General features: G+C 40.2%; 1 protein-coding gene across 1 annotated transcript in view; it reads right to left on the reverse strand.

Moving 5' to 3' along the window:
- Nucleotides 1-25,599, reverse strand: part of EEFSEC (eukaryotic elongation factor, selenocysteine-tRNA specific) — a 129,840-nt gene that overhangs the window by 20,086 nt on the left and 84,155 nt on the right. Inside the window, exon 6 of the mRNA XM_068163781.1 lies at nucleotides 23,914-24,070. Within this exon, the coding sequence (XP_068019882.1) occupies nucleotides 23,914-24,070 (157 nt within the window). The remainder of the gene's footprint in view (nucleotides 1-23,913; nucleotides 24,071-25,599) is intronic.

The following is a 25,599-nucleotide window of genomic DNA, read 5'->3' on the forward strand; positions in this document are numbered from 1 at the left end:
AAAGTATGACAACCAAATATGTAAGCCTGACCACACCAGTGTCACTACCATGCCCGTCACAGGTACACCAAAGTAAAGGTCACACCAGAGAGAACTTTCACATTTACAGTGAGTAAGCTAAAAATGTCAGTGAAGCAGAGGTGATGGAAGAGATGCAAGACAACTATAAAATAAGAGCAGACTGGGAATTTGTGAGCCCAATCTAGTGCCAGAAGTGTAGTCAGGCTGGTAGAAAAGTCAGAACTCAGAAGAATTAATGTATTCTTCAGTCACCACCTAAATGTTTTCTTGGGTTGCTCTAAAGCACTCTACAACTGCAGGCAGAAATCCCTGATCTTGGCACAGAGGATATATTTTTTTCAACTATTTGTCATTTTAGGGCTCAGACACAGAAGCAAGTTAGTGCCTATCAGCTGAGCTTCAATAACTGTGAATATACTCCTTGGCACATCATACGCATGACAGGACATCTTCACTGGGATTTAAAGAGAGATCTAAGGTTATGAATTTATAGCACATTTGTAACGGGGTTTGAGCATTCAGACAGTTGCTATCACTGAGATAGCAAACAGTGACTCATTAATCCACAGAAATGAGACAGCACAGTTGAGTGCAATAGTTTTCTCAGCACTTGAGTCATTTTGAGATCTTGAATCAATTGTTTACAGAAGCTCTTCACTTGTGTTCACAGCAGTAAGTGCTCTACATACCAGTGAATCTCTAGTAATTCCTAACATGCAGCATGTATGAAATAGCAGTTTGTTTCATTTAAATGACAAAACCCAGCACACATAATGGATAAATAGTTCATAATGAGTGGAAAACACCAATTTTCAAACTGAACGAGCACTTTGTGTTTGTCGATGAAGTTGTAACTTTCACTCAGAATTACCCAACAGTAACTCTATTACAAACCAGTTCCAAACACAACATGGGGAGAACACTTTGTATGAAACACAAATCAAGTAAAGTATGTAGGCATAATGGCACAGAAAATAGAAGTTATTTAACAGAAGAGCCCATACATCAGCAACTGAAACTGCAAATTAAAACATAGGATGGTGCCTCAGGGGAAACACTCTGCACAAAGACACTACAGATGGCAAGTCTATGAAGACCAGACTACTTGACCAATGCCAAAAAAATGCAAGTCTCTCCTTCAGAAGTTCCAGGGACAAAGTGAAAAGTTAATGTTTAAAACCATTGTGCATTTGAAATTTTCTTGTGACCTGAAAACCTATTCAACTTCCCAGGGAAATTTCCAGTTTTCAACGGAAATGTTTTGTGCATCGCTTTAGCACCAGACCTGATCCCCTACGAGATGAAAAAATCAGAGTAGAGGTGCTTGAAGAAAACAAAATTTGAACTTTCATTGTTATAGAGCAATCATAACATTTAGTGCAACAGTCAAAGGAAAGGCTTCCTAATTTTGTTTCAATTTTGCAGTGCCCAACTACTTTGAGAGAAACAAACAAAAAGAATAAATAGTAACACTTCTGACGTATTACTAAAGACAAATAAAATAGCACTCACCCAAGCAATAAAAGAGAGAAGAATAGGCTCTCTGATGTTATGAAAGCCCCTAAGCTGACGAGTCAATGCACCGATACCAGTGCTTGTTGCTGTGTGTAGCAGGGAGAGCACATTTATTCTCTCCTAAGTAAAACTGGACTCTACCTGGTTTGTACGTATAAAATGGGAGTAACTCTAGCGGTTCGATGGTTGAAATAAGGATACAATTGAACCAATAACTGCTGCTCACACCAAGGAAAACAGAGAACAAGTACTGCCTTCCAGGAGCCCCAAAACTGTAATACAACTTGCTCTCAAGTTATTATAGCCCTAATGGACAGGCATTTGGATCAGAAAACAAGAAATCCAGGCCTCAGCAGTTTTGCTCGTTCGGCTTCTATCAGTTCACGGTATTATTTCACCTCTGTCATCACTTACAAAATGAGGTTAAGAATGCTACAATTCTTCACACAATACCTTAAATACACAGTTGTTGGTTGTTTTTTTTTATTCCTAATCTGAAGAAAAGCTACACAGTATTACGTTTACAAAGTGTCATTGTGGAAGAAACAGCCTGTTCCTTTTAATTTTGTGTTTAAACAACTCCACTGAGGTCTGAAGATCTTGATTTATTTCTGATTTTACAAATGCTTCAGAAAAAAAGAGCAGCTTTTCTTGGAGATGTAATTCATGAGTTTAGCATTTCATCAAATATGCTTTTGTTAAGTGCAGTTGAGCAGGCACATTAATCAAGGTCATAAACTTAAAGTCAAATCACAGGCAACTGAGCAGCTCCTGTCCTTTTTCTATGGTCTCTGCGCCTACCACAGAAGGCTAATTATTTTACAACAAAATTTGAGACGTGTATTTTCTCCCCTGAAGCCACATTTGTTCATTGTTTCACTGTTTCTGCTTCCAGAGGATGAATTCATGTCTGCAGCTGGTATTTTCCCCATCAAAACCACACTGCTTGATCCATCCATATGCCAGCAAGAATAATGCTGAAGGTAAATTACATCCTTAAGAAGCATTAGCTTTTGATTGATGTGAAATTTAAACCACAACAAAAGAAAGCATAGAGTTTAAAAGTTAAATAAGAATCAGAAATCTCTCTCAGCTTCCCTATGCTGTGGGTCTTCCAAGGCTGCTAGTAAAAAATTCTTTGTTATCTTCTAGAAAATTAAGAATATTGTCTATTACCAATTTCTGCATCCTCATGATGAGTATTTTTTGGCCCACAGTATATTAAGAAAGTCATTAATAGTTATCTGTATCCATGTCTTCTAGAATGTAGCTTGAGAGAGAGATTTTCTACTTTTTGTCCCTTATTTTGGGAAAGAGTCCACAATAATCTCTGGAACACATACATTCACTATTTCAGTATTTTAATCCAGAACTGTTCACAAGGAGGATGAAACTTGCTGATAGCTTCTCTTTTTTCTTTAAACCTTAACTGATAAAAAGATTAATATAAAATGGCACATGACATGAGCCAACAGCTGCTACAGCCATTGCATTAAAAGTTAGAAAGGGCATAGTCTACAGGAACATCTTCCCTAATACAGTTCTATAAGGTACCCTCACCTTATACATCCAAAGATCCGAGTGTCATCAAGGGCAATGGGGAACAGCTTGTGGAACTTTGCCAGTTACATTATCTTGCTGTGGCAGGTACACTGATGTGTATCAAGTGCTTTGAAATGGGAAAAGTCTTGTCACAACATGATGTTCAGAAAGTACCAGAAGCAAAGAGTGAATAAAGAAAAGATGTATTTGCTAAAAAGTTGATCTTTTTGTGTCTTTATCACTACAGGTACTAGAAATTAAGAAGAATTATTTAGTCACCCAGGGAACATCTCAAACTACTAGGAGATGTTACTGAAAGTATGTTTTCAGTTACCTCTCTGGACTGTTTTACAAGTCTCAGAAATTAGCTAACCACCAGCTTCCTTCAGAAGATGAATCCTCATCCAGGCATGAACACCATGGATCAAAACATACCACCATGGCAACCAATTTAAAGAAAAAAAAATAAATCAATTAGAAAAAAATTAAAATCACCAGTCAACAACTGCCCAGTGGCTGACCTGAAGTCACCAGTCAACATCTGCCCAGTGGCTGACCTGAAGTCACCAGTCAACAACTGCCCACTGGCTGACCTGAAGTCACCAGTCAACAACTGCCCACTGGCTGACCTGATAGCTAACCAAAAATCAAACACTGCCAAAGCTCCAGGAGATGGTATTCTAGTGGAGAAAAACACCTGAGTCCTCTTCACAGCACATAAATGTGCTGGCAACTTATTTCATTGCACCAGATCTCTACCCCATATCTTTAGAACACAGGTGATACCTTCCTTCACTGGAGTCAAAAAGGATAAACCCCATTTGCTTGTGAAACATCCAGGCACTGGCAGAAGGACTACAACTAAAAAATGTCAGGGAAAAAAAGGAAATATTCATTATACTCAAAATAGAGTGGTAGCATTCACATATGAATGTGGGGGGAAAAGTCCAGTTTTCACAAGAATTACACCAGAGGAAAACTCTGCATATAATTCATGCAATCACAGAGTTTAACAGTCTCCTGAAGGGGTTGGTCTCTTCTCCCAGGCAACCAGCACCAAAACAAGAGGACACAGGCTCAAGCTGCACCAGAGGAAGTTTAGGCTCGAGGTGAGGAGGAAGTTCTTCACGGAGAGAGTTGTTAGCCATTGGAATGTGCTGCCCAGGGAGGTGGTGGAGTCACCATCCCTGGAGGTGTTCTAGAGGGGATTGGACGTGGCACTTGGTGCCATGGTTTAGTCATGAGGTCTGTGGTGACAGGTTGGACTTGATGATCTTTGAGGTCTCTTCCAACCTTGGTGATTCTGTGGAAAAAACCCACACACATCCTAAGCTCTTGGTCTTGTATGAATGCAAGCAAACTGTGGGGAGTTAAACGCCCAAGCAGTTTGAATTCATTCTTACATTGAATACATTACCTCTGTCACTCCTATAGCTTCATTCTTTTCTCTTAATTATCAGTGTAAGATCTGCAGAAATATAGTCCTGCAAAAGTAAGTATTTTCCTCATCTAAGCAATGATGTACTGACATAAAAAACAGAAGTCATGGAAATATAGAAACAGAAGTCTCAGGGTATTGTTTGTACCAAAATAGATGCCTCTATTTTTAGAGCCAAAAAAACCCCAAAACATCACAAAACACAAGGCCAGCAAATGCACTGCTGAACTGTGTGACTTATCTGGGAAAGGGAGTTCCCTGAATATGTATGACTTGTCAACTTCACCCAAAATAAAGCAAGTGGAGTTGGTTGCTTTTATAATCTGTTAGGACTGAGCAACCCTGTTAAGGGAATGAATCTTTATTCTTGTCTTTTCTGTTGTTCTGAAGTTCCTATTTTAACTTTGTCACCTCTTTAATCTTAGTCACTTCTACAGTCTTTCTCAAGAACCTCTGAATCTAACTCTTAAGTTGTTTCCTACCCCATGCACTTATCCAAGTATGTTTGACAGACCAGCACTCCTGCTCTCTGGAAAAGGGGCTCCTCCTTTCTGTGTGCTGCTCAGGAAAAGCCTTGCTGCCCCTGAAAAGCTTGAGAGGAGACAAAGGATGTCATACACAATCCTGTATGTCAGAAGTTTGCTTTTCAGGAAATCAGTGATTGAAAGTAGTGTCATAACATACAGCTGAGCAAAGGAAGAAAAGAAATAGCACACTTTCCTTCTAGATATTAACAACTAACTGCACTGGGTAAACAAACAGGGGAGATCAGTAACTGCACTGGGATAGGAGTAGTGGATAACACAAAGAGTAGTGTTCCAGGTGCTAGAAACATTCATGTTTCAGAACCTGAAACACACATGGCACTACTACGAGCAGCCAAAACGCACACATTGTCTTGGGCCAGTGTTGAGCAAAAGCCCATGATGAAATTCATGAAAGCTCTTTGGACACAACATAGTGAAAGCAAAAGGCATGGATGTTCAAAACTGTAGCTCCGTCTTCCTCCAAGCACTACATACAGCATTCCTTTGTATAGCCTTGGCTGCAAGCCCACCGGTTTCAGCACCGAACGCCGAGACGTGCTGTAAAGCTTTTGTATTTGTAGCATCACGTGGAGAAAGTGCCTGAAAAATGGCAGTGTGTCTGAAATGCCACCAGCCTGTACCATCTTAATGTCACACACAGCACTAAGAAAAAGACTGATGATTAGGACACAACCCAAATTTAATAAACAAAATAAATTTCTACATTACTGCAATCTTTCTCCTTTCACGGTGACCAAATACGGTACACTGGATCAGCTTTCAGCTCTCAGTAAGGCTGGGGGAAGGGGAAGTGCTTGTTTAACAGTTGGTCCCATTTAGTCGTACAAAGCTGGAAGGAGAGGCGAAAGGGTAATAACTTAGCAATGAAGAAACTCCAAAGACCTAGAAAACCATGGCAGCTTCCAGAGATGGGGCTTGCCAAAAGGCTATTTTGGGGATGGATAGGGCTACAAAGCTGCTATTAAGCTTCAATCCTTAAAATAAGCCCATAAACTCAGAAAATATTTATCTGGAAGGGTGGCAGCCCAATAAAAGTTTTATGAATGTTTTAAAACTGCCCTGTCAAGGGGCTAGCCACTCAGTTACCTCCCTCTCTCCCAGAAAAGCAACACATACAAGAAAGTGGGCCCACGTGTCAGGTTCCCCAGCAGGAATGACAGGGCAGCCTGAAAAATGGCTCCTGCAGCCCCTGACCAAGCCCGCAGAGCATGCAGGCCTCCCTGTCTCTCCCACCGCTGCTAGGGAACAGACCCCTGCCACAGCCTCCCCTCTGCTACTGCATCTCTAAGCCAACACCTCCCTCTATCCATTCTCTCAAAGACCTTTTTCTACTCCCTATTAGTTACCATCTGTTAGGGGAGGGAGGGAAAATTAAAATAAGTATACATAAATAAGGGACACCATGGGGAAATATAAAACCAATCTGGTTTTAAAGTTTGTATTTCCAGAAGTATCTTGGACCCAGAGATTGTAAGAACATATGGTTCATGCTCCTCAAATGAACATGTTACTGTTAATTTGGCACTGGCTTACAGAGATGGACAGCCAGCCAAGTATAAAGGGACAAAAATCCACTTTGGACATCAACACATCCCATTTTTTGTAACATTTAAGACTTCAAGAAGAAAACCAAGGTGAAGTAATTGCAGGCAAAGTGAATTTGAGTAAAGGAGCATAAAATTCATAAACAAAACTGTGTGAAGCCTGGAAATGCCAGACAGAAGAGGGCTGATGTTTCTCCCTCCCTCCTGCCACACATTTTTTCCTTTCCTATCTCCCCACCATCAAGAGATCTAAAACCCCACACAAAGCTCAGCCAAAGGAAGCCTGGCACCTTCCTCACAATCCAGGGAGGGAATAATCACAGGCAGAAAAACCTATATGGGATGGAAGATAAAAGCTAACAACAAGTAAAAACAACAACAAGTCTGCAGTCAACCAGACTCTCACTGCTCACATGCAGAATAGTTTCCACAATACTCAGGAACAACTTCCAGAAAAATGAGCTTCAGTTTGTTTACAGGCACCCCACTCTTCCTAGGCAGCACCATCCTGTACAGCTCCTTAAATTTCTTCTTCAAATAAAATGCATACAGAATTAAAACCAAGACAAAACTTCCAAACAGAAATACCCTAACCTCTCAGCAGAGCAGGGCCACTCACTCCCCAGGCTGAAGGTCTGACACTCACTCACTTGTGCAACACAGCCCCCACGACTGCCTGGGTCAGCAGTGAAAATGCAAGGCTGCGGCCAGTCCAGGGATAGTTGGCAAGACAGATGTTTCCTGTCACCAGTGTCATGTTTGCACTGTCACAGATGGGTTTTTTTTAGAATGGATTGTGTTACTCCATCTATTTTAGAGAATTGTCCATCTTGTAAAATTCTTTTAATTATCTTATTTTCTTCTTGTTATCTAAAACTATTTACACTATTATACCTTTGGTTCCAAATATTGGCCATAAACACTGTAGCAAGAGTTATTAGATAGGGATTGGTATTTTTTATCTATCTATCTATATATACAGATGAATAATTTACTGCTCTGAAACGCTGTAATATGATTTTATTTCCCCAATACACTTCTCCAGCAAAAAGCAGAAAAGATCAGAGGGATAAGATGGAATCTGCCTTCCTCCAGGATTTCGGAGCAGCAGCTTTCCTGAAGATGGCACAGCAAGGTCCTGTGTTTGAAGCCTTGTTGGCCACTTTTTTCTGGAGGAGCGAAGCAGCTGCCGAGCCAGAGTTTGGCAGGAGTAAGTGCTTGGTTAGATTAAGTTTCAGCATAATGTTCTCGATAGGAATCAGAGCACCATCCCTGAAGTGCAACAGGAGGGTAAAACGCCAACCATCAAGATGGATGGTTTGTTTTTATTTTTATAGAGATTTTCTAAACCTCAACTTTCACCTCTTAGCCCCCTCCCCCTCCTGTTCTCAGTCACCTCCAATAGCCCATCTGTCTGCTTCATTTAATAGAAACCTATATTTCCTAGCTAATGGATGCATTTGGCTAAGACTATAATCTCTTTGTGTTCGCTTCAGTTATCACATTCCTGTTATCATACTAATACTGATTAAATATGAAACCAAACATTGCAGTCAGACCCCACACATCATTTAAAAGCGACAAGATGTTCACATTTTGGCACTTTGAAGCCTCAGCCAGCATGGCAATAACCTCTCTCTCCCCCTCCAAACACATCACCTTTCAGCAGACATGCCACCCATATGGAGTTTTTCACAAAACAGAAGACTTCAACAGCACTGTCGTAGCTGAGATCACTGGAAGAAGTTCAGGTTTCCTCAAAAGCTCTAGAACTGGCACAAAGAGAATTATGACATTGCAGGTTGAGCAGCATGATGCTGGGGGCTACAAGACAGGAAAGGTTGGTACAGATCTCAGTGCCCTCAGAAGAGTCCAGTGGCGATTCACAGCCCACATTTGTGCCTCAGTTTCCCTCCTCTATATACAAGGATATTTCACAAGCAGTGATGTAAGTGTGCAGCTAATTTACTAATGCCTGTTTGGGTCTGCATGGCTACAGAATGGAAATGCTGCAGAAATATGAAGTATGAATCACCAGACTTCAAATCATCCAAAAACCAATTCAACAAATTCTGGGATTTAAGCCAGCTTTGGAACATGTCACATTCTAAAAGCAGCCAGCCACACATGACAAAGCACACTTCTAACCCTGAGCAGAATCACCCTCAAATACCAGCAACTCCACTCATCAGAGCTATATTGCATCAAGATCTAGATGAATTAGCACCATTCCTTTCTCACTTCTTATGTGACCTTCACACCAGTCTCTGTTGAGGAGGGGGACTGAGATATGATAGTCAGGGAAATTAACCTCATGATACAGATGCTCTAGCTCACTGTATTGTTCAACACATAACCATCATTAATTTTCAAATAAAAATTGTTAACATGGCTACCTATTTATTCAGGCTTTATCCTATTCGGTTTAACGGACTAACATTGACAAGTCAATAGAAGCACCAATTAGTAAGACTTAACCTCTAAGTTATGATTAAATTAGTCATTTTGTCATTGATTTTTTAAAAATTGCATTTCAGTAAGAGCCCAAGTTACATGCTCTAGTCATCCCTGCATACAAATCCCAAGTCTGAGAATGGAAGCACAGTAATTACATACACTACACATGCATATTATTTACGAGCTACTGAAGACAGACCCAGTGTTCCAACCACACCAATAGAATCCACCTTTCATAGGGACTAGGTACAAACTGCATACACTCCACTCAGCCAGTACCTTTCCTAAGAAGGGATGTGACACCTCCTGAGCAAGTCTGGAGCAGATGAGGTTATACCATGGTCAGGAAAGCTCCCCTGGGATGTCAAGAAGGCTAACCTAACCTTCTGAGATCCGTATAAACAAACAACTGAACACGGAGAGCCTTGAAACAAGGGACTGCTGTTTATCTAACCCCTGAACTGCAAAAGACATCAATCCCTGCCTTATTAAAGAAATGCATACGCTAGGCAGGCATGCCTGCCTGATCAGCTCTCTCCTGTTCACAGCTTCGCCGGGGTCGGAGGAAGTTCCAACAGGCCCCGTTCCACAAATAAAATCCTTCTGGTTGGCGATAACTAAATTGTATTAAGACTGGCTCAGACAGCTTCAATTAGAAATAATCGGCAGGGGTGGACTGAAATACCCCATCAATTTGCTTATGGCTGGCCTTTCCCTCCTCTTCCATCCCAAACCAACTCTAACTACCTGGTTCAATGAAAGCAGTGGGAAACCCCTAACATGCTTCCATTTATTATATGTGTAATCTACATATATGTGTGTACCGAAAGGAAAACCACATCTAATATAAAAGAGTAAAAGCTTTAAGTACAGGGATAATCAACAGGTCGTTAACAGGAGATTCCTAACCACCAACAAGCAAACCCAGGAAACTTCACCTTCGGAAAAACATGGACACTTCTCCCAGGTTTAAAGGATTTCTGTCTTTTCATAACCATCCTAAAGGCAACCATTCACATCTGCTCATTTTCATAAAGCATGGATTTGTAAAGTAAGGTTATTCAACCAAACCCATTTGCAAAACTACAGCACAGTCTCCTTACAAGAATCAGTCCTTTTCCCTGTAAGATTCTGAGCTTTAATAAAGATGCTTAAAATCTGTTGTTAATCTACCTATAATTTTTTCCAAATGCCAAATAAAACCGATTCCCCCCTCCATGTTTATAAGAAGCAAGTTCTAAATGAGAATCACTCCTGCCTTTACTCCAGCATACATTTACTCTGAAATCTAATCATGTATTTAGGAGTAAGCACTAGTGAAACACACAATGATCAGCTGGACTTAAATAGTCAAGTTATTGTTTTCACAGATGTGAGAAATAATTTGATTTTTTCATAGGGGGGAAAAAAAAATAGTGAATATAAAAAGATATGGGTATTTTAGGACTGTCTCCAAACCCTTTTATTTATATTTGGCCTTCATATAGCTTAGTCAATGGAAAAGGGTTCTTAAAATATTAAGCTTCTTTTAAAAGGACAATTCAAGACAAAACCTGGGTCATTCAACTGGAGCTTAAGTTTCACTTAAAGTAAAAACAATAAAAATATTGATAATTTACTGAATAAGTCAGTCTTGCTCTGAATGGGCACGATTTCAAGAGAGAACACTAAAAACAACTAAAATCAAATACATTATGCCCTCAAACTACTTATTTAGAGCACAAGGAAGATATAAAGAAAAACTAGGGCGAAAAGTCAGGCATGGGGGAACCAGGCTTCAATTTCCACATGATCTCCAGAGGGACTATAATCTTTGTTCATCTTCTGAGGAGGTACTTGTGAGAATAGTCAATTGTAATGAGCCATGAAAAGAAAATCCTCAGTTCATGATATACAGCCTGCTCCTGTCAGCAGGAACTTGCATTCTTTAACACATTTTCGATCCTCGAAGAGGACTTCCTCCTCTCGGGCCTGTAGCATTACCTTGCACATGCTGCTTGGCACAACCCATGTCACCCTTGTGCTAACGTGAAAAGATAATTCACTGCAATTGTAAAGAAAACAAATGCATATTCTTCATGTTGTGTTCACATGAAACACAAATCCTGATGAGCTGCTACTTTAGGAATATGCAGGCAAACAGTCCCTTGCCTAACACATCCATAGATTATCTGGTCAAATCAGAAAGAGGGAATCTTCTTTCACAGATGGAAGACTAAGAAAGCAAATAAATGCATTCAGAAGTAAATACACACCTGGCAGCAAAACCATGCACTTGAACTAAAAAAATTCTCAGGTGTACAGAAAAATGCTGTACCATACAGACAATATTCATTTGTATCTAAAAAGACAGTTTAATATGAAACAAAGTGAAGAAATGGCACAGGTCCATTTTCTTGGTTCAAGGTTCTGTACTTGCCAATATATTTACTTTATTAAAACCAAAACCATAATAAAACAAAAGCAAACAAAAAACCCACACAGACAAAAGGCATCTCAGGGTGCTGAGGTGTGGGCAAGGATGGTGGGCTGTAAGAGTAAGGAAGGGTAAAAGGCAAAACAGTGAGGGAATTGACTGGGGAGGGGAGACTGGGTAGTTCATCTGTTGTAACAGGCAAGAATAGCTTCTCCAAATTACCAAATGGTCTTGATTTCCTAATCTGGAATAGCTGGGAGGAAAAGGGGTCAAGGGAATCGAGGGCTCAGAGGCTTTAAAAAAGTTATGATGATAAAATTCACAGCATGAAAATACCAAAAACTGAATTCTCTTGACTGAAGTTACAACCTCAGATACTAGACAATGGACATTTCCTAAGCAGGATGATGGTTTTCTCTACCTATAACTTTCATTCCAAGTATGAAGTACTTTTGAAGTACTTTCTGTGGCTTCTTAAAATGCAGCAATACTGTAGTTACAGGCAGGAAATGCTTTTGTTGCTTATGTAAACATGTTACAGCACACCCCCCCTACCAAAACAGGTCTATTGAAGCTTCAGTTATTTCCTATTCTTTATTAAACACTGAAAACCCTTTGTGAAAACACAAACTATAGACTGCTTTACACAGACTTCCTTGAAAATCAAGGCACACTATTAAGAACAACTTTTTTTTGTCCCCAAACTCAAAACATGGACCAGCTTCTCAAGGTTAACATCCTTGTCACACAGCAGTTCTCATCCACTAAGCAGTGGCCGCTGTTGTAAGTCAGTACTTCAAATAGCCCACAATTTGGAAAGCACACAGCTCTATGCCTCCAGGAAGCTCCCATGGTGTATGTTTTTACTCAGACTTCAAACAGATTATCTGAACAAACACTGGTGGAAAGGGAAGGTGAAAGGCCCAAGGGATGAACGACCAAAATCAAGTAAATAAGTACAAACAGTTTACAAAATGGGAGAGAAATTTCATTGCAAGAGGGCAACCTGAAGGCAGGAGCTACCCTTGTGAAGACATTTAGTAAGATCAAAGCTGAATTACATAAAGGTTTTAAATATGAGTATGTTCCATCCAAACACTGCAAAGCCATGAGTGAGGACTCCAACATCCAAAGATGGTAGCATCCCATTTTGCACACAAAGCAGAAATAAATACAAAGCAAATGATTTCTTCTTTGGTATTGTACAAACTAATTACAGATCTGAGAATACAGTCCAAACCATGTGGCTTCCACATCCTGCTGTAGATAAACAAGAGGGCTCTTGGTGAAAGCACCTTAAAAGTCTGAAGAAGTACTTATAAAATGTGTAATACAACAATCACTTTAAAAAGCATCCATCATGCTTTGGTCGCTCAGTCGCACAGCCAAATCCATAGGGATCCTCTGAATCCCTCTTATTTAGCTGTACTGACAGCACCTAAGTCCTTAGCAAGAAGAAAGACCTTTCCCTCCCAGGAGGGCAACCCTTAACAGAGCAGCAGTGACCTGGTGCAAATTTTTCTCAGATATCTGTATTTTGTTACTCTTCAGAAGAGGAGTATGGTAAAAACCAAACTAACAAAAGCCAGTGAAGGGACCAAGGTGCACTAAAGTATCCCAAACCTGTAGAGGAAAGCAGAAAGCTTCTTATGTTGAACTAGAGAAAAATGAAATGAAAATACTAAAAAAAAAAAGAAAAAAAAAAAAAAAAGATTAAAAATATATATTTATAATATATATTTATATATATATATATATATATATCTCCTTCCCCCCTTATATCTTTAAGGTATATATAAGGTATTACAGGATTCACGTCTTCTTGGTGCTTTAAGGCTGCTCAGCCAAACTATATAGACATGTAATAAAAAACACTGTTAGCTATATTATTACTCCAGGAAAAAAGAAATTCTCTTCACACTTAAAATTACAGCAAGAGTGTATTGAATTTACAAAATGAAACACCTAAAAAGGACAACTGAAAGAAAAAAAAAACCCACAACAACCCACAAACAAACCAGGAAGTGGCACAGGCACCCTGCTCTTGTGCGCAGAACGTGTACCACGCTGAACTTCAGTAGTATTTCTTAAAAGTAAGAGCAATCATACTGTTCCAACACCATGTTCTAATCCAAGCTGTTCGCCATTTCAGTTGCATAAACCCAGTGAAGTCAAAATTAAATGCAGAACTTTGTCTGCAAGGAACAGGATATTTGGTCTGCAGTGACTGCAGCAAGGCATCTCCTCTTAAACTGAAAAACATCCAAAATGGCAATGCAGCAGGATTTTAAAAGCTTGGATATAGGTCTATTCTACAGCTCTATGTTCATAGAACTTTACAGAGACAGTTGTTAGCCATTGGAATGGGCTGCCCGGGGAGGTGGTGGAGTCACCATCCCTGGAGATGTTCAGGAGGGGATTGGTGCCATGGTTTAGTAGCCATGAGGTCTTGGGTGACAGGTTGGACTTGATGATCTTTGAGGTCTCTTCCAACCTTGTTGATTCTATGAACAATCACATACACAAACAGGGTAGGATTGCTGTTATAGGAGAAATAAACTTGTTCATTTCATCATTTTAAATACTTTATTTTGCCACCCACCAAAATGGGTCTCTATCCATGCCTTTTTCTTTCAAAAAAGCAATCTTCAGTAAGAGAACCCCATTAATGAAGGACATTAGAATAGAACAGAACAAACCAGGTTGGAAGAGACCCTTAAGATCATCATGTCCAACCTATCATCCAACACTATCTAATCAACTAAACCATGGCACCAAGCACCCCATCAATTCTCTTCCTAAACACCTCCAGTGATGGTGGCTCCACCACCTCCCTGGGCAGCCCATTCCACTGGCCAATTACTCTTCCTGTGAAGAACTTTCTCCTCATCTTGAGCCTAAACTTCCCCATGTACAGTTTGAGACTGTGTCCTCTTGTTCTGCCACTGGTTGCCTGGGAGAAGAGACCAACCCCAACCTGTTGACAACCTCCTTTCAGGGAGCTGTAGAGATATTTGGTGACCTTTCCCAAGTTAAGTTAGTGTTGATGTGATGGCAATTACGAGCTCAGAACTCAGAAGACTGCTCAGCTACATCAATTGCAGACATGTCCTGCCAGTTATCTGGACTGTGCAATAGGGTCCAAGTAGCTTACAGGGCTGTTGTAATTATTCAAAATTCAGCAAAGTAGCAGCCCTAAATACTTAAGATGCTTCTTTTCTCCCAGGGCATGCAACTTTCCACAATAACTACATTCCCCCAAAATAACAAAGCCTGGATTAACTCGAAAGACTTATGACCACAAGAGACCCTACACAGAAGTAAGGTTATAATACACAACAGCACTCCCAGCTCTCAGTTTTACTACAAATCTCAAGATAAGTTCACTTCTTTTGAAATTCCAGATCCTAAAAACATGCAACCGAGTGCAAATCTTGGTTTGTTTAATTTACCTATCTGGCTCTTGTGGCTTAGGAGACTCTCATATATATGACCTGAGTTTATCTGAGAAAAGAAACAATCTGTAAAGATTTATTTATTTATTTATTTAAAAGAAAAGATAAATCCTTCTTTGAGGGCTTACCATTGTGAGTACTTTGGACAGCTGACTACCAATGCCACTGCCAACTGAAATAACAATTGTTCAGTTCCCAAATACTTGTAAAAACCTGCAGTAGTCTCCCAAGCTCTCCCCACGCTATCAGATCCATATTTTATCTTCAAACTAAGATAAACAACTGCTAACTATAGCATCTTTCTGTTTTGCAACAGGGATTTGAAACTTAACTTCAGGATATCAATAGAGCAATTGCTGATCTTGGAGGCAAAAAAAAGAGGAAACGATTAGAATGCACTTGGACGAAAAAGGAAAAACTATTTTGGCAGCTAAATTCTTGACAGCCTCCATCTGCAGAGGGCAATCTCGAGCACAGAGCCAGACCGGCTTTTCCCTTCAGCCTTTTATTTCAAGGGCTCACAAGGTTACAACTCTAGGACATCCACAACTCAGAAACAAATCCCCTCTACCCTGCACACCCCTACAACAGCCTGATACTGCTGGCAGAAATATCTGAGGGCAAAGTAAGTTGTCACTGGCAAAAGACTTTAGAGATCAAGAAACACAGGCAGGAGGGCAGTGGCAGTACCAGCCTGACATAAGTAACAGAAGCAAATGCATTAGCAGACACTAGTCAAAGCAAAGCGGGGCTCAGTGGAGTTTGGAACCTAATGTTAAGATAAGAAAAGACATGTAAGCAACTGGCAGGTGTGTGTGTGTGTGTTTATTGTTTGGTGGGGGGTTTTGTTGGTTGGGGTTTTCTTTTGTTTTGGTTACTTGATTGGTTTTGGGTTGTTTTTTTTGCTAGTGGGGTTGATTTATTTGTGGGTTACTTTTGTTTGTTTTCCTTTCCCATGTGCTACTGGTTCTGTAGAAGTAAATATACTCACGCTACAGTCAAACAAATCCCATCTGCTGGAATTACTCATTTTTTTCCTGACGCTATCCCTCTCCCCCCACACCCCAAATTTCACAAATAATTTCGTATTTACAGCAGGACCCCAGTGAAGTGCAAAAATAAAAGAGTTGATTACTCACTGAGAAGAGAAAAAAGAACCACAAAACAAACAGTACAGGACAATAAGTCAGTTAAAAAGCACCATCCAAACCAGCGAGGAGAATGCAATCACGTAATTTGCCCTCGTATCAGAATGCATGTCACAATGGAGAGTTAAATAAGATGCTCTTCATGATACTTACATTATTCTATTTTACATTTTTATATTTAACTTCACCACCTTAGTACACTTCTCAAAGTTGTGAGTATTTTTGTCAGACTGAGGCAGTGCCTACATCTTTACTGTTTCCAAAACACCACCAAAAAGCTCACAAAGCACTGCTGAGAAGAAGTGAAAAATAACCTAGGCAGGAACACAACAGCCAAATCCCAGAGTTAAGTCTGGGTTTGCTTTGAGGCTAAACTCAAACTACTGCAAGCATAAGGTGCTTTGTTATTCAGGGTCGGGTAAAGGGTTCAGTACACACTGTTCTACCATGGCTGAATGATTAGTCAGAGAAAAAAAAAAAAAAAGAGGGCTTTATCCTGAAGACTACACACAAACAGGAGGGCTGCAATTGTCATGAGTATATGTGATAAGTGAGGAAGAAACACTGAAATTATGTAATACAGTGTAAAAAGACCTAATGGCCTTTCCATTGCAATGAGAGCACTTTCCTGCAGCTACTCTTGAACAGAAATAAAAGGGTTTGTGGAAAGAATAAAAGGAAGTCCCCATCTCATTCTCTTGAGTTATGCAGAAGTGCACTGTGTAGCCCACACCATACCCAACACAAGTGCTTACATTACAACCAGACCTTTTCCTTCCACAGATGCATTCAAAGGGCTGATGCCTGATAATTTCCTAATCCATGTCTGCTTGATCCCAAAAGAGCAAACTGTTCAACAGACACTCCAATGGCAACTTGAAATACAAAGAATCTTAGCCTCCCTTGGACGTGGCATCTACTATAGTGTGCAACGATTGGTTGCCTCTGAAATCAATCTTAAAATCAACACATCACCCTTCAAAGCTCTAAGTTTAGAGACTTAGTCTTGCAATTCTGTCATTTCAGTCAAGATCAGGTTCTCCTGACACTAACATGAATGAGGCAGACAGCCAGTTAATACGTTAACACTTCCTTGCCTTCTGTTTTCATTCAGAAGGAATGTGCACAAATCTTGACTTTGATTCCACAGAACACTCTAAGGTCAATAAATCTGGATATTCGGTTCCAAAGGTCAATAAAAGCTTACAGGATGTCACCATGTAAAAGGTGGGCTCGATTCCTCCAGGCCAATGTTTTTAGATAAATGTAGTTCAAACTCCTAGTTCCTATGTGGTCACCAGGACTTTCACATCACTACAGTTTAATCCGCTCAAGAGGGGATCATAGAGGGAAGTGATGCTTCCCTGGCAACAATCCTCTCCCAGCCTCTGTCCATACTACACTAGCCAACTCTCACAAAAAGGAGAGAAGGAGATTTATGCTTGAAGCACCCCTTAAGGATTTTAGGTTTTGTTTATTTTAGAGGGTAGGGGAAAAGAGACTGTGAAAGAACAAGCAGAGCTAATCTCCAGCTTTTAAATAAAACACAGCTACAGAGATTTCTTTCCCGTGGGCTTTTGTTTTTCCTCTTGACTGAAATCCTGCTCAGCCTCACCTGATACTGACAGGGATGGCAACCCACCAGACCTTTGCAGCCAACAATTTTTTATTTTCTTTTATTAAAAAAGGAGCCAGGCCAGGCAAACATAGACATTAAATGTGCCTAAATTCCATTTGGCCTAAGAGAAGAAGATTATCCTATTATAATGCAACACAAACAAAGAATTCCAAATGTCAGGATCTCCCACAAAAAGTATGCCGCTTAGTGACAGGATGTTTAATTACTCTCAGCGCAAGTGAAAAGGTTTAACTGCCCCATTGCTGCTGCTGTCAGTCAGGACTGCCCCCCAAATTACAACATTTATCTACACTCAACTATTTAAAGCTTGTCTCCTACCGTTAAGAAAAACTTGGTAACTAATATTCCACAAATGCCAGCGACATTGAGGTGTTGGGAACCACCTGAAGGAAGCAAAGCATGCCTTGAGTAGCAAAAGATAAATAATAATAGGGAAATAAATAATAATAGGGGAAGTTATAGAAACTCATGTGATACACAAGTTACATTACTGCTGCATTTTCCCATCTTTGCATAACTGACTTCTCTCATACTATTTAACCTCTATTAGACTTTTCTCGCTTAAGTGGCATGCTAAAAAACTTAACTGAATCCCACTTTTACACTTAGAATCTTTAACTGGAATTGAAATTATGTGAAGTTGTGCTGCTCACCTACAGCTCTTACATAAAAGCTTTCTCTCTGTGTTGTTAACCACTTTGCAAGCCAGGGAGGGGGCTCATCCAACAGTAGAAGGATGTGCCAAAACATAAACCCACCAAAAGACACTACCTCCACAACACACTATGAGGGAAACACACACTCATCCTTTCTACCCTTGGTTTCCCACACTGGAATACAAGGGCTTCTCAGGAGTAAGGCCCATTGCTGAAGTCTTACCCCAATGTCATCTTATACTAAAACTGCAGGATCCCAGAGGCATTGTGTTCCCTGAACTAGGGAGCACATTTGTGCTATTACTAGAGAACTACAGCACATTCAAACCCTCTACCACAACAAGAAGTGGAAAAGGTGCAAACAGACTTCCTCTCTTATATGCAAGGAACACGAATGCAAGGCAAAAAGTTACTAGCAACAAAAGAGGTGGTCACAAATGAGTTAGTCTTCAATTGCTGTAAGAAACTTTGAACTACGTTATCCTGTACAGGGGGAAAGAATAGCAAAGTATAAAAGCTTACATTCTAATATTCTCATTTATATCTCCTCTTATGAAAAGTGTGCCTTTTATTACATTCAAACTTGCTCAATTCAGAAATGTCTTCAGCTGTTATGAGTGTTAGATATGCACTGCTTCGTTCGCATTAAGAAATAAGGTAGCTTTGAACTCATCTTGTGCATAGCAATTCTCACTGTATTGAGCCAAAGAGAAGAAAAGAATCTCAGTCAAACACACCACAGTGCCTCAGAACGGATGAACACTTTACCATCAGCTAGACGGTCGAGACAGAAAGGAAAGTGAACCATGCCTGAGATATGACATGTGCTCCAATTACATTTGAAAACTTGCTACATTTTACAATAATTAAGCACAAGACAAATGAAACATGCCAAAACCAATGCAACGGGCATGTCTCGAGCCAATCTCACAGCAGATGTCAACAGATCACGATTTTGCAAACCCAGCAGAGTTTCACAGGGTCAGTTCTCGAGTGAGAGGCAGTTAAGATCCACAATTAGCACTGTTATTCAAACGAGTCACTGAACTTTCCTCTGAATTATTCTTTTTTCAAATCAACTGGCATGACATTCCTAGGTGCAATGTATGTTGAAATAGGCATTTTCCAAAGACTGTCACTGTTAGCTTTTGTCTTCTTTAGAATAAGACACTTAAACACACAGTTCTTGCCTCCCCAAACTCGTTCTTCATTTCAAAGTTGAACAATACCTTTCACTCATTTACCTCGACTATATAATGCAGGGTTGCCATTTACAAGTAAAACAGCTGCCCCGTATCACCCACCTCAGCAAGAAGCACTCCATCAGTAGCTCACTCCCTCATACACACACGCCAGTGTAACTTACAAAGCACTGGAGTTGAAATTGCCTTTCAAATCCTGTTTGGTTTTTAAGCAGCTTGTTCAACTAAGCAAAACTCTCTTGTGAGTTTAGAGATTATGTCCCCCCCTTTTTATGTATTTGATCATACAGCTAGTCTGGAAAGTAAGCATCATTCTGTCCATTAACACGCATTGAAACTTTCTCCTCGGTTAAAACACAAACAGCTCCACAACCTAGCCCTACAGAACAGCAGGTCTGCCAGCAAATATTTCTTTTATTTTTAACTTTTTTTTTTTCTAAATTAGGTTCTGCTGCAAACAGTCCAGAAAGCAGGTTAAACCTTGTCATTCAAGCAATAAAAGCAAGTCTGAGCACAAAACCAGGAATGAGATGGAAAATAAGTTGTCCTTCTATTTTCCACCGCCCAGCTGCCTCTTCATTTCACCCCAACACATGCACTAGCAAACTACACATCAGTATTCTCAAAATGCAACTACATCCTCTTCCACTGCAAAGATGATCTGGCAGTGTAAGAAACCTCTGCTAAATAACATCTATCAGTAGTCAAGTTACACTTCGCTGTATTTTGTGTTATTAGCTTTACTTCTAGCTCATTGGACCACCCTATGGGTTTCTTCCCCATTATGTTCTTCAAATACTTGAAGATAATCATATCTCCCACTTAGACATCATTTAGCCAAGTTTCATGCATTTCTTTTCATCTTCTTTCCCTCATAAATCACTCCCTTCAGCCTCTCCAGCATTCTTGCTGCTCTTCCCTGAATTTCTTCCAAATTGCTGACATCTTTCAGCAACCAAGGGACTTCCAATTGCATGCTGTACTCTAGATATGTTTCTGTACTGCAAAAGAAGATAATTAAGCCTTTTCAAGAAATATTAATGCTCCAAGTCTGGAATAAATCTAAATCAGAGATTTCTTTTTTTTTTCCCTTCTCCCCTCTTCCTCCCCCTAAATGGATAGCAATTATCCCCATTTTGCAGAGCAGAAGAGCAGAGAGAAGGATCCCACTTACTGCTGCACACAAGCAGTGCCAGAATAAGAAACAGATCCATGTTCTGCCATTACCAGTTGTAAGGTCTGCCAAGTTTCAGCCCGCAGACAACGTAAGACAATATTCTTAGGCTGTGATCTATCCTCAAACACAAGCCATTTCCAAGTGGCTATGGAACAACAGCTGGGGATCCCAACAATCACTTTGTGGGAGTGGGCATGGTGCTAGGGGTGGTTGGCACCAGTGGAACCATATAACACCCTACAATGTGTCATGGTCTGCTATTACCTTCAGTAGTCAGGACAAGTCTCTGATACACCTACCTGATTTCTATGGCTATTTAGAGGTTTGTTTCTAAAACTAGCTCTCAGATATCATCAGGTTAACTACTCAAACAAGGTATTCAGTTCCAGAGGTTGACTGGTTTTAAATGAGAGGGCTGACTGAGTGCCAGGCTGAGGCAGTCCAAGGCACTTTTCAGCTTGCACATTTCCTTCCCTTCCCTCCCACTCCCTAATAGATTTGTGAAGGAATCACAAGAAAATAACTTCAGAAAAATTAAAAAGAGCTCTTCAAATAAGAAATCTGTAAAAGAGAATATATGTATGAGGGGAGGCATGGCTGAAGGTGGGGGGGATGTGGGACAGGGAGGGAGGGAAGGAGGAAGAAAAGAGTCTGATCAGTTAAATTTAATAAAAAAAACCCCAAAACCCACAAACAGGATGCAGACACATTAAAAAAGCAACACTGACCTAACAAAGGAATGTGAACTGCAGTTGACTTAAACAGCATCACAGCAATAGCCCTCCCCCTACACACAAACCTCTGCAACTCTTAAAGACACAGATTATTAGGTGCTTCTGCAGTTCTTTCCCCTGCTAGTCAGACATTGTTTGATACTCTCAGCCTGAGCTAATTTAGCTATTGCCTCTTCCCTCCAGACAACAAGAGTACCCAAGTTTGACGCAGACTAAAGAAAAGCAAACTGAGTTCTATTATTCTGCCTGCCTTAAAGGGGTATTAAATTCTAGTATTCTGCTACATACTCTTCTCATTGAAAGAACAAACCATAAAGGGTCCTCTGTGTTCATGACCTACTGTTAAACATCAGGAGAGCATAACCAAGATGAGATAACAAACACCTTTGTGAAAGCTATCATTTCTTTCCACTAACTTAATAAACAAAGCAGAAAGCAATTGTCTAAATATGTGTATGATTTTCTTAATGCAACTGCTGGTTTGTAATTATATTTCCCACTCACATGCACAACAGTGACAAAGACTACTTATTAGGCTTCTCCCCATCCCATGAAGAACCATTTCCTCCTTCCAAAATGTGGAAATGGCAACATAAATGTCATCCTCCTGTTCTTCTCTTTCATCATGTTTTTGCCTCCAGGACAGAACTGCTACTAAGAACACCACATCTTTAAGCAAGATATTATCTGGATTTTCAGCTTGAATCCTTTTCAGTGTTAAGGTCATTTACACATCATTTCACCACCTACCTAAAGGTACCTATCTCAAGTGAAGACTTCAAAGCTTTTCTATACCAGAAAATGCAAACCCATAGATATATCTGGTTCAGTTTCTTTCTTTAAATATGCCCTGTGCTTGCTAATTAGGTTCTGAGACCCAATTGCAAAGTGCAGCGTTCGGTGACAAAACTGGAATACAGGAGTTTTTCTGTCTAGTCAGAAATTCTTATCTTGTGGTAGGAAGAAGAAAGGAAACTTGCTGTGAGTCAAAACTAGTGCAGTAGCATCAAGCCTTAAGTACAATGGAAAACAGTCCATATTCAGCAAGAAATTAGGAAACTTCACTTTGCAGATCGATTGCTGTGTGACTGTTTGCTGTCACAGAACATTATAATTTTTTTCCTCCACTTGTACAACAGAAGTAATCTTGCTCATCTTCCTAAAGAAGATAGAGGATTAACTAGTGACAAATGGGCTGAAGACACTACAGAAACACAAAATTGCTCCTAGTATCGTTAAAATCTTATCTCACAATCTGAGTTAAATGCAGCACCTATTATTGCCTTTTGAAAAGGCTCAGAAACACTTTCCTACCTTAAAGGAAGAAAAAAAAAACCCCAAACTAGTAGTGACACTTACAAACTCTAGCATCCATTATTCCCCATGATCATAAGTCTTTTCTGTAACTCACCAAGGATGAAAAATACAGTAATACATAATATCATAAAACCAGGAGACACCAGCCATAAAAAAAGCCCTCTCAGGATCTCCAAAAACCCATTTATCAGGCATTATTTGCTTGAAGGCAAGTTACAAAATAACATGCAGCTATAAGTAAAAATTACAGTATCACAGTATAACTAAGGTTGGAAGAGACCTCAAGGATCATTGAGTCCAACCTATCAACACAGACCCCATGACTAGACCATGGCACCAAGTGCCACGTTCAGTCCCCTCTTGAATGCCTCCAGGGACGGTGACTCCACCACCTCCCTTGGGCAGCACATTCCAATGACGAATGACTCGCTCGGTGAAGAACTTTCTCCTCACCTCGAGTCTAAACCTCCCCTGGCGCAGCTTGAGACTGTGTCCCCTTGTTCTGGTGCTGATTGCCTGGGAGAAGAGACCAACCCCTTCCTGGCTACAACCACCTTTCAGGTAGTTGTAGAGAGCAATGAGGTCACCCCTGAGCCTCCTCTTCTCCAGGCTAAACAATCCCAGCTCCCTCAGCCTCTCCTCATAGGGCTGTGCTCAAGGCCTCTCCCCAGCCTCGTTGCCCTTCTCGGGACACGTTCAAGTGTTTCGATGTCCTTCCTAAACTGAGGAGCCCAGAACTGGACACAGTATTATTGCAGATTTTCCTTTATTAGTTCAGAAGAGCTCTGCTGCAAATCATATGTATATTAAGAGAAGAGAGATTTCCACGATCTCTATGGGATTGATACTAACAAGAAGTCATTTTCAAACCAGAATTTGTTTATACAGGAGATGTGGCTTCAGGCTGCTCTGTCTCACAGTATGTAAGCCACAGCCACCATCATTTAGTTAGGAGAATTACAATCTACCAAATCATCAGTGGCCAAACTGGGTATGAGCTGATCTCAAAACCCCGTGACGCTACTGGTACCACTCAGACTCACAACATGGAAAGATCCTCCACACTCGACGCAGATTTGCATTTGTCAGTTGAGAAACACCTACCTGGAATTCGGATTTTAAATTTGCCACTCTGGCCAAACCCACCATCTATTACTCCATCTTCTCCTGTAGATAGTTTGACTTTTAGACCCACAAAAATCTGGATGTTCGTTTCTTTTTTGAACAATGAGCGACCGATCACACTGTAATCGTCCATCACCTGCAAAAGAAACAGGGCTTCATGAGTCCACAATCTCAAGTGGATAGAAAAATGATACCTGTGAGATACACTAAGTTTGGTGATTTCTACCACCCTCCCCTTAGAAATCCATTTAGCCCCAAATGAACAAAATTCTAGATTAGTCATATGAATTGTTAAATTTAAGAGAATTTGTGTCTAAAATGAAACAAGACTTTGTGAATTAATAGATTTCTGCTTTCACCTCCTTTCTTTCAACACAGGAAGAACAAACATGCATCAGAATATGCTGTAAAGATCAGTTAATTAAAATCTCTTTTCTGCTTTGAAACCTTTTCATGAAAGTCACTTAAGTACCTACGCTCGCAAAAAGTTTATTCCATTACTTACCCTACAGCTAAGTACATTATCACCTACATAAACAGCCTGTCTCCTAGCTCCAGACTTGCACTCAATAGCCACACTACCAAAGAAATGACAGAATTACTCAGAGCTTCCAAATAGAGCCTTTTAAATCTTCACCTTTACATATACATTGATTTGTTAAACTAAAAGCCTTATGACCATTGTATCCAATTTTAATTTCAAGGTTTGTAACCCAGTGGGAAGAACCATTCACAAGTTGAATTCTTAATTAAGCTATCAGGAACAAGAGGCAGCAAGGTTGGTGGGTAAGGCAAGATAAACAACCCTCCCTTAGGCATTACAAAGTATAAGGTGCAGTCAAGTGAGCCTAATCCTGTAGGTGTGAATATCCCTGTATACCTAATGCCTGGAGTTACTCTACCTCATAGCCACATAGAACATTTACTTACTTACTTACCAGAAGAAATAAGGAGATCTTACTTAAATCTTCTCAAGATTATTGTGGTTTTTTTGGTGGCAAAAGTTGCAGCTCTTCTTCATATCTTAGACATTTTTAGGTAAATTTAAAGGTTTTAAAGACTTAGAACAGCAAAGAATGATAACCAGCTTTGAACACTCCCTCTTTATTCAGTTTAAATGACGACTCAAAATATTGCTGGTGTATTAAGCTGTTCACCTTCCCTGAAGTCTCCTCCATAAACAGGAGTGCATATGCAGACTCCAATGCCTAATCTTGCTGTTTATTACTTTATCACATATGTATGCTTCTCTTTTAACATCAGCCTCACTGGGGCAGAAAATCTGGCAGACATTTATTCTTTTTCTTTTAAATAGGGTTTACTTGTTCATCTACAGAGAGCTTTGACTGAGTTGTGCAACATTAAGAGAGCACCTCATCTGTCCCAGACTACATGCACTTGCAGAATGAGAAACACCTACAACCCTTCTTCCTTCTTTCTTCTTTCATATGGAGAAGACAACAGTACAGGCAGCTGCTGAATGCAGAGTAAAGGCTGTAAGCAACAACATTCAGATGTCTCGACAGCACTCACTGCCTGAACATCTACCCCTCACCTTTTCCCAAAAGATCCTATTTCTGGTTGTGCTGTATGGTTGTTGTGGTTTTGGTTTGCAGGTTTTTTTTGGTGTGTCTGCCCTCTCATACCCCCTCAACAAGCACTGCT

The sequence above is a fragment of the Melanerpes formicivorus genome, unplaced genomic scaffold (genome assembly GCF_026170545.1).
Source record: "Melanerpes formicivorus ecotype bairdi unplaced genomic scaffold, bMelFor1.0.p_v2 SCAF_74, whole genome shotgun sequence".
Lineage (NCBI taxonomy): Eukaryota > Metazoa > Chordata > Aves > Piciformes > Picidae > Melanerpes > Melanerpes formicivorus.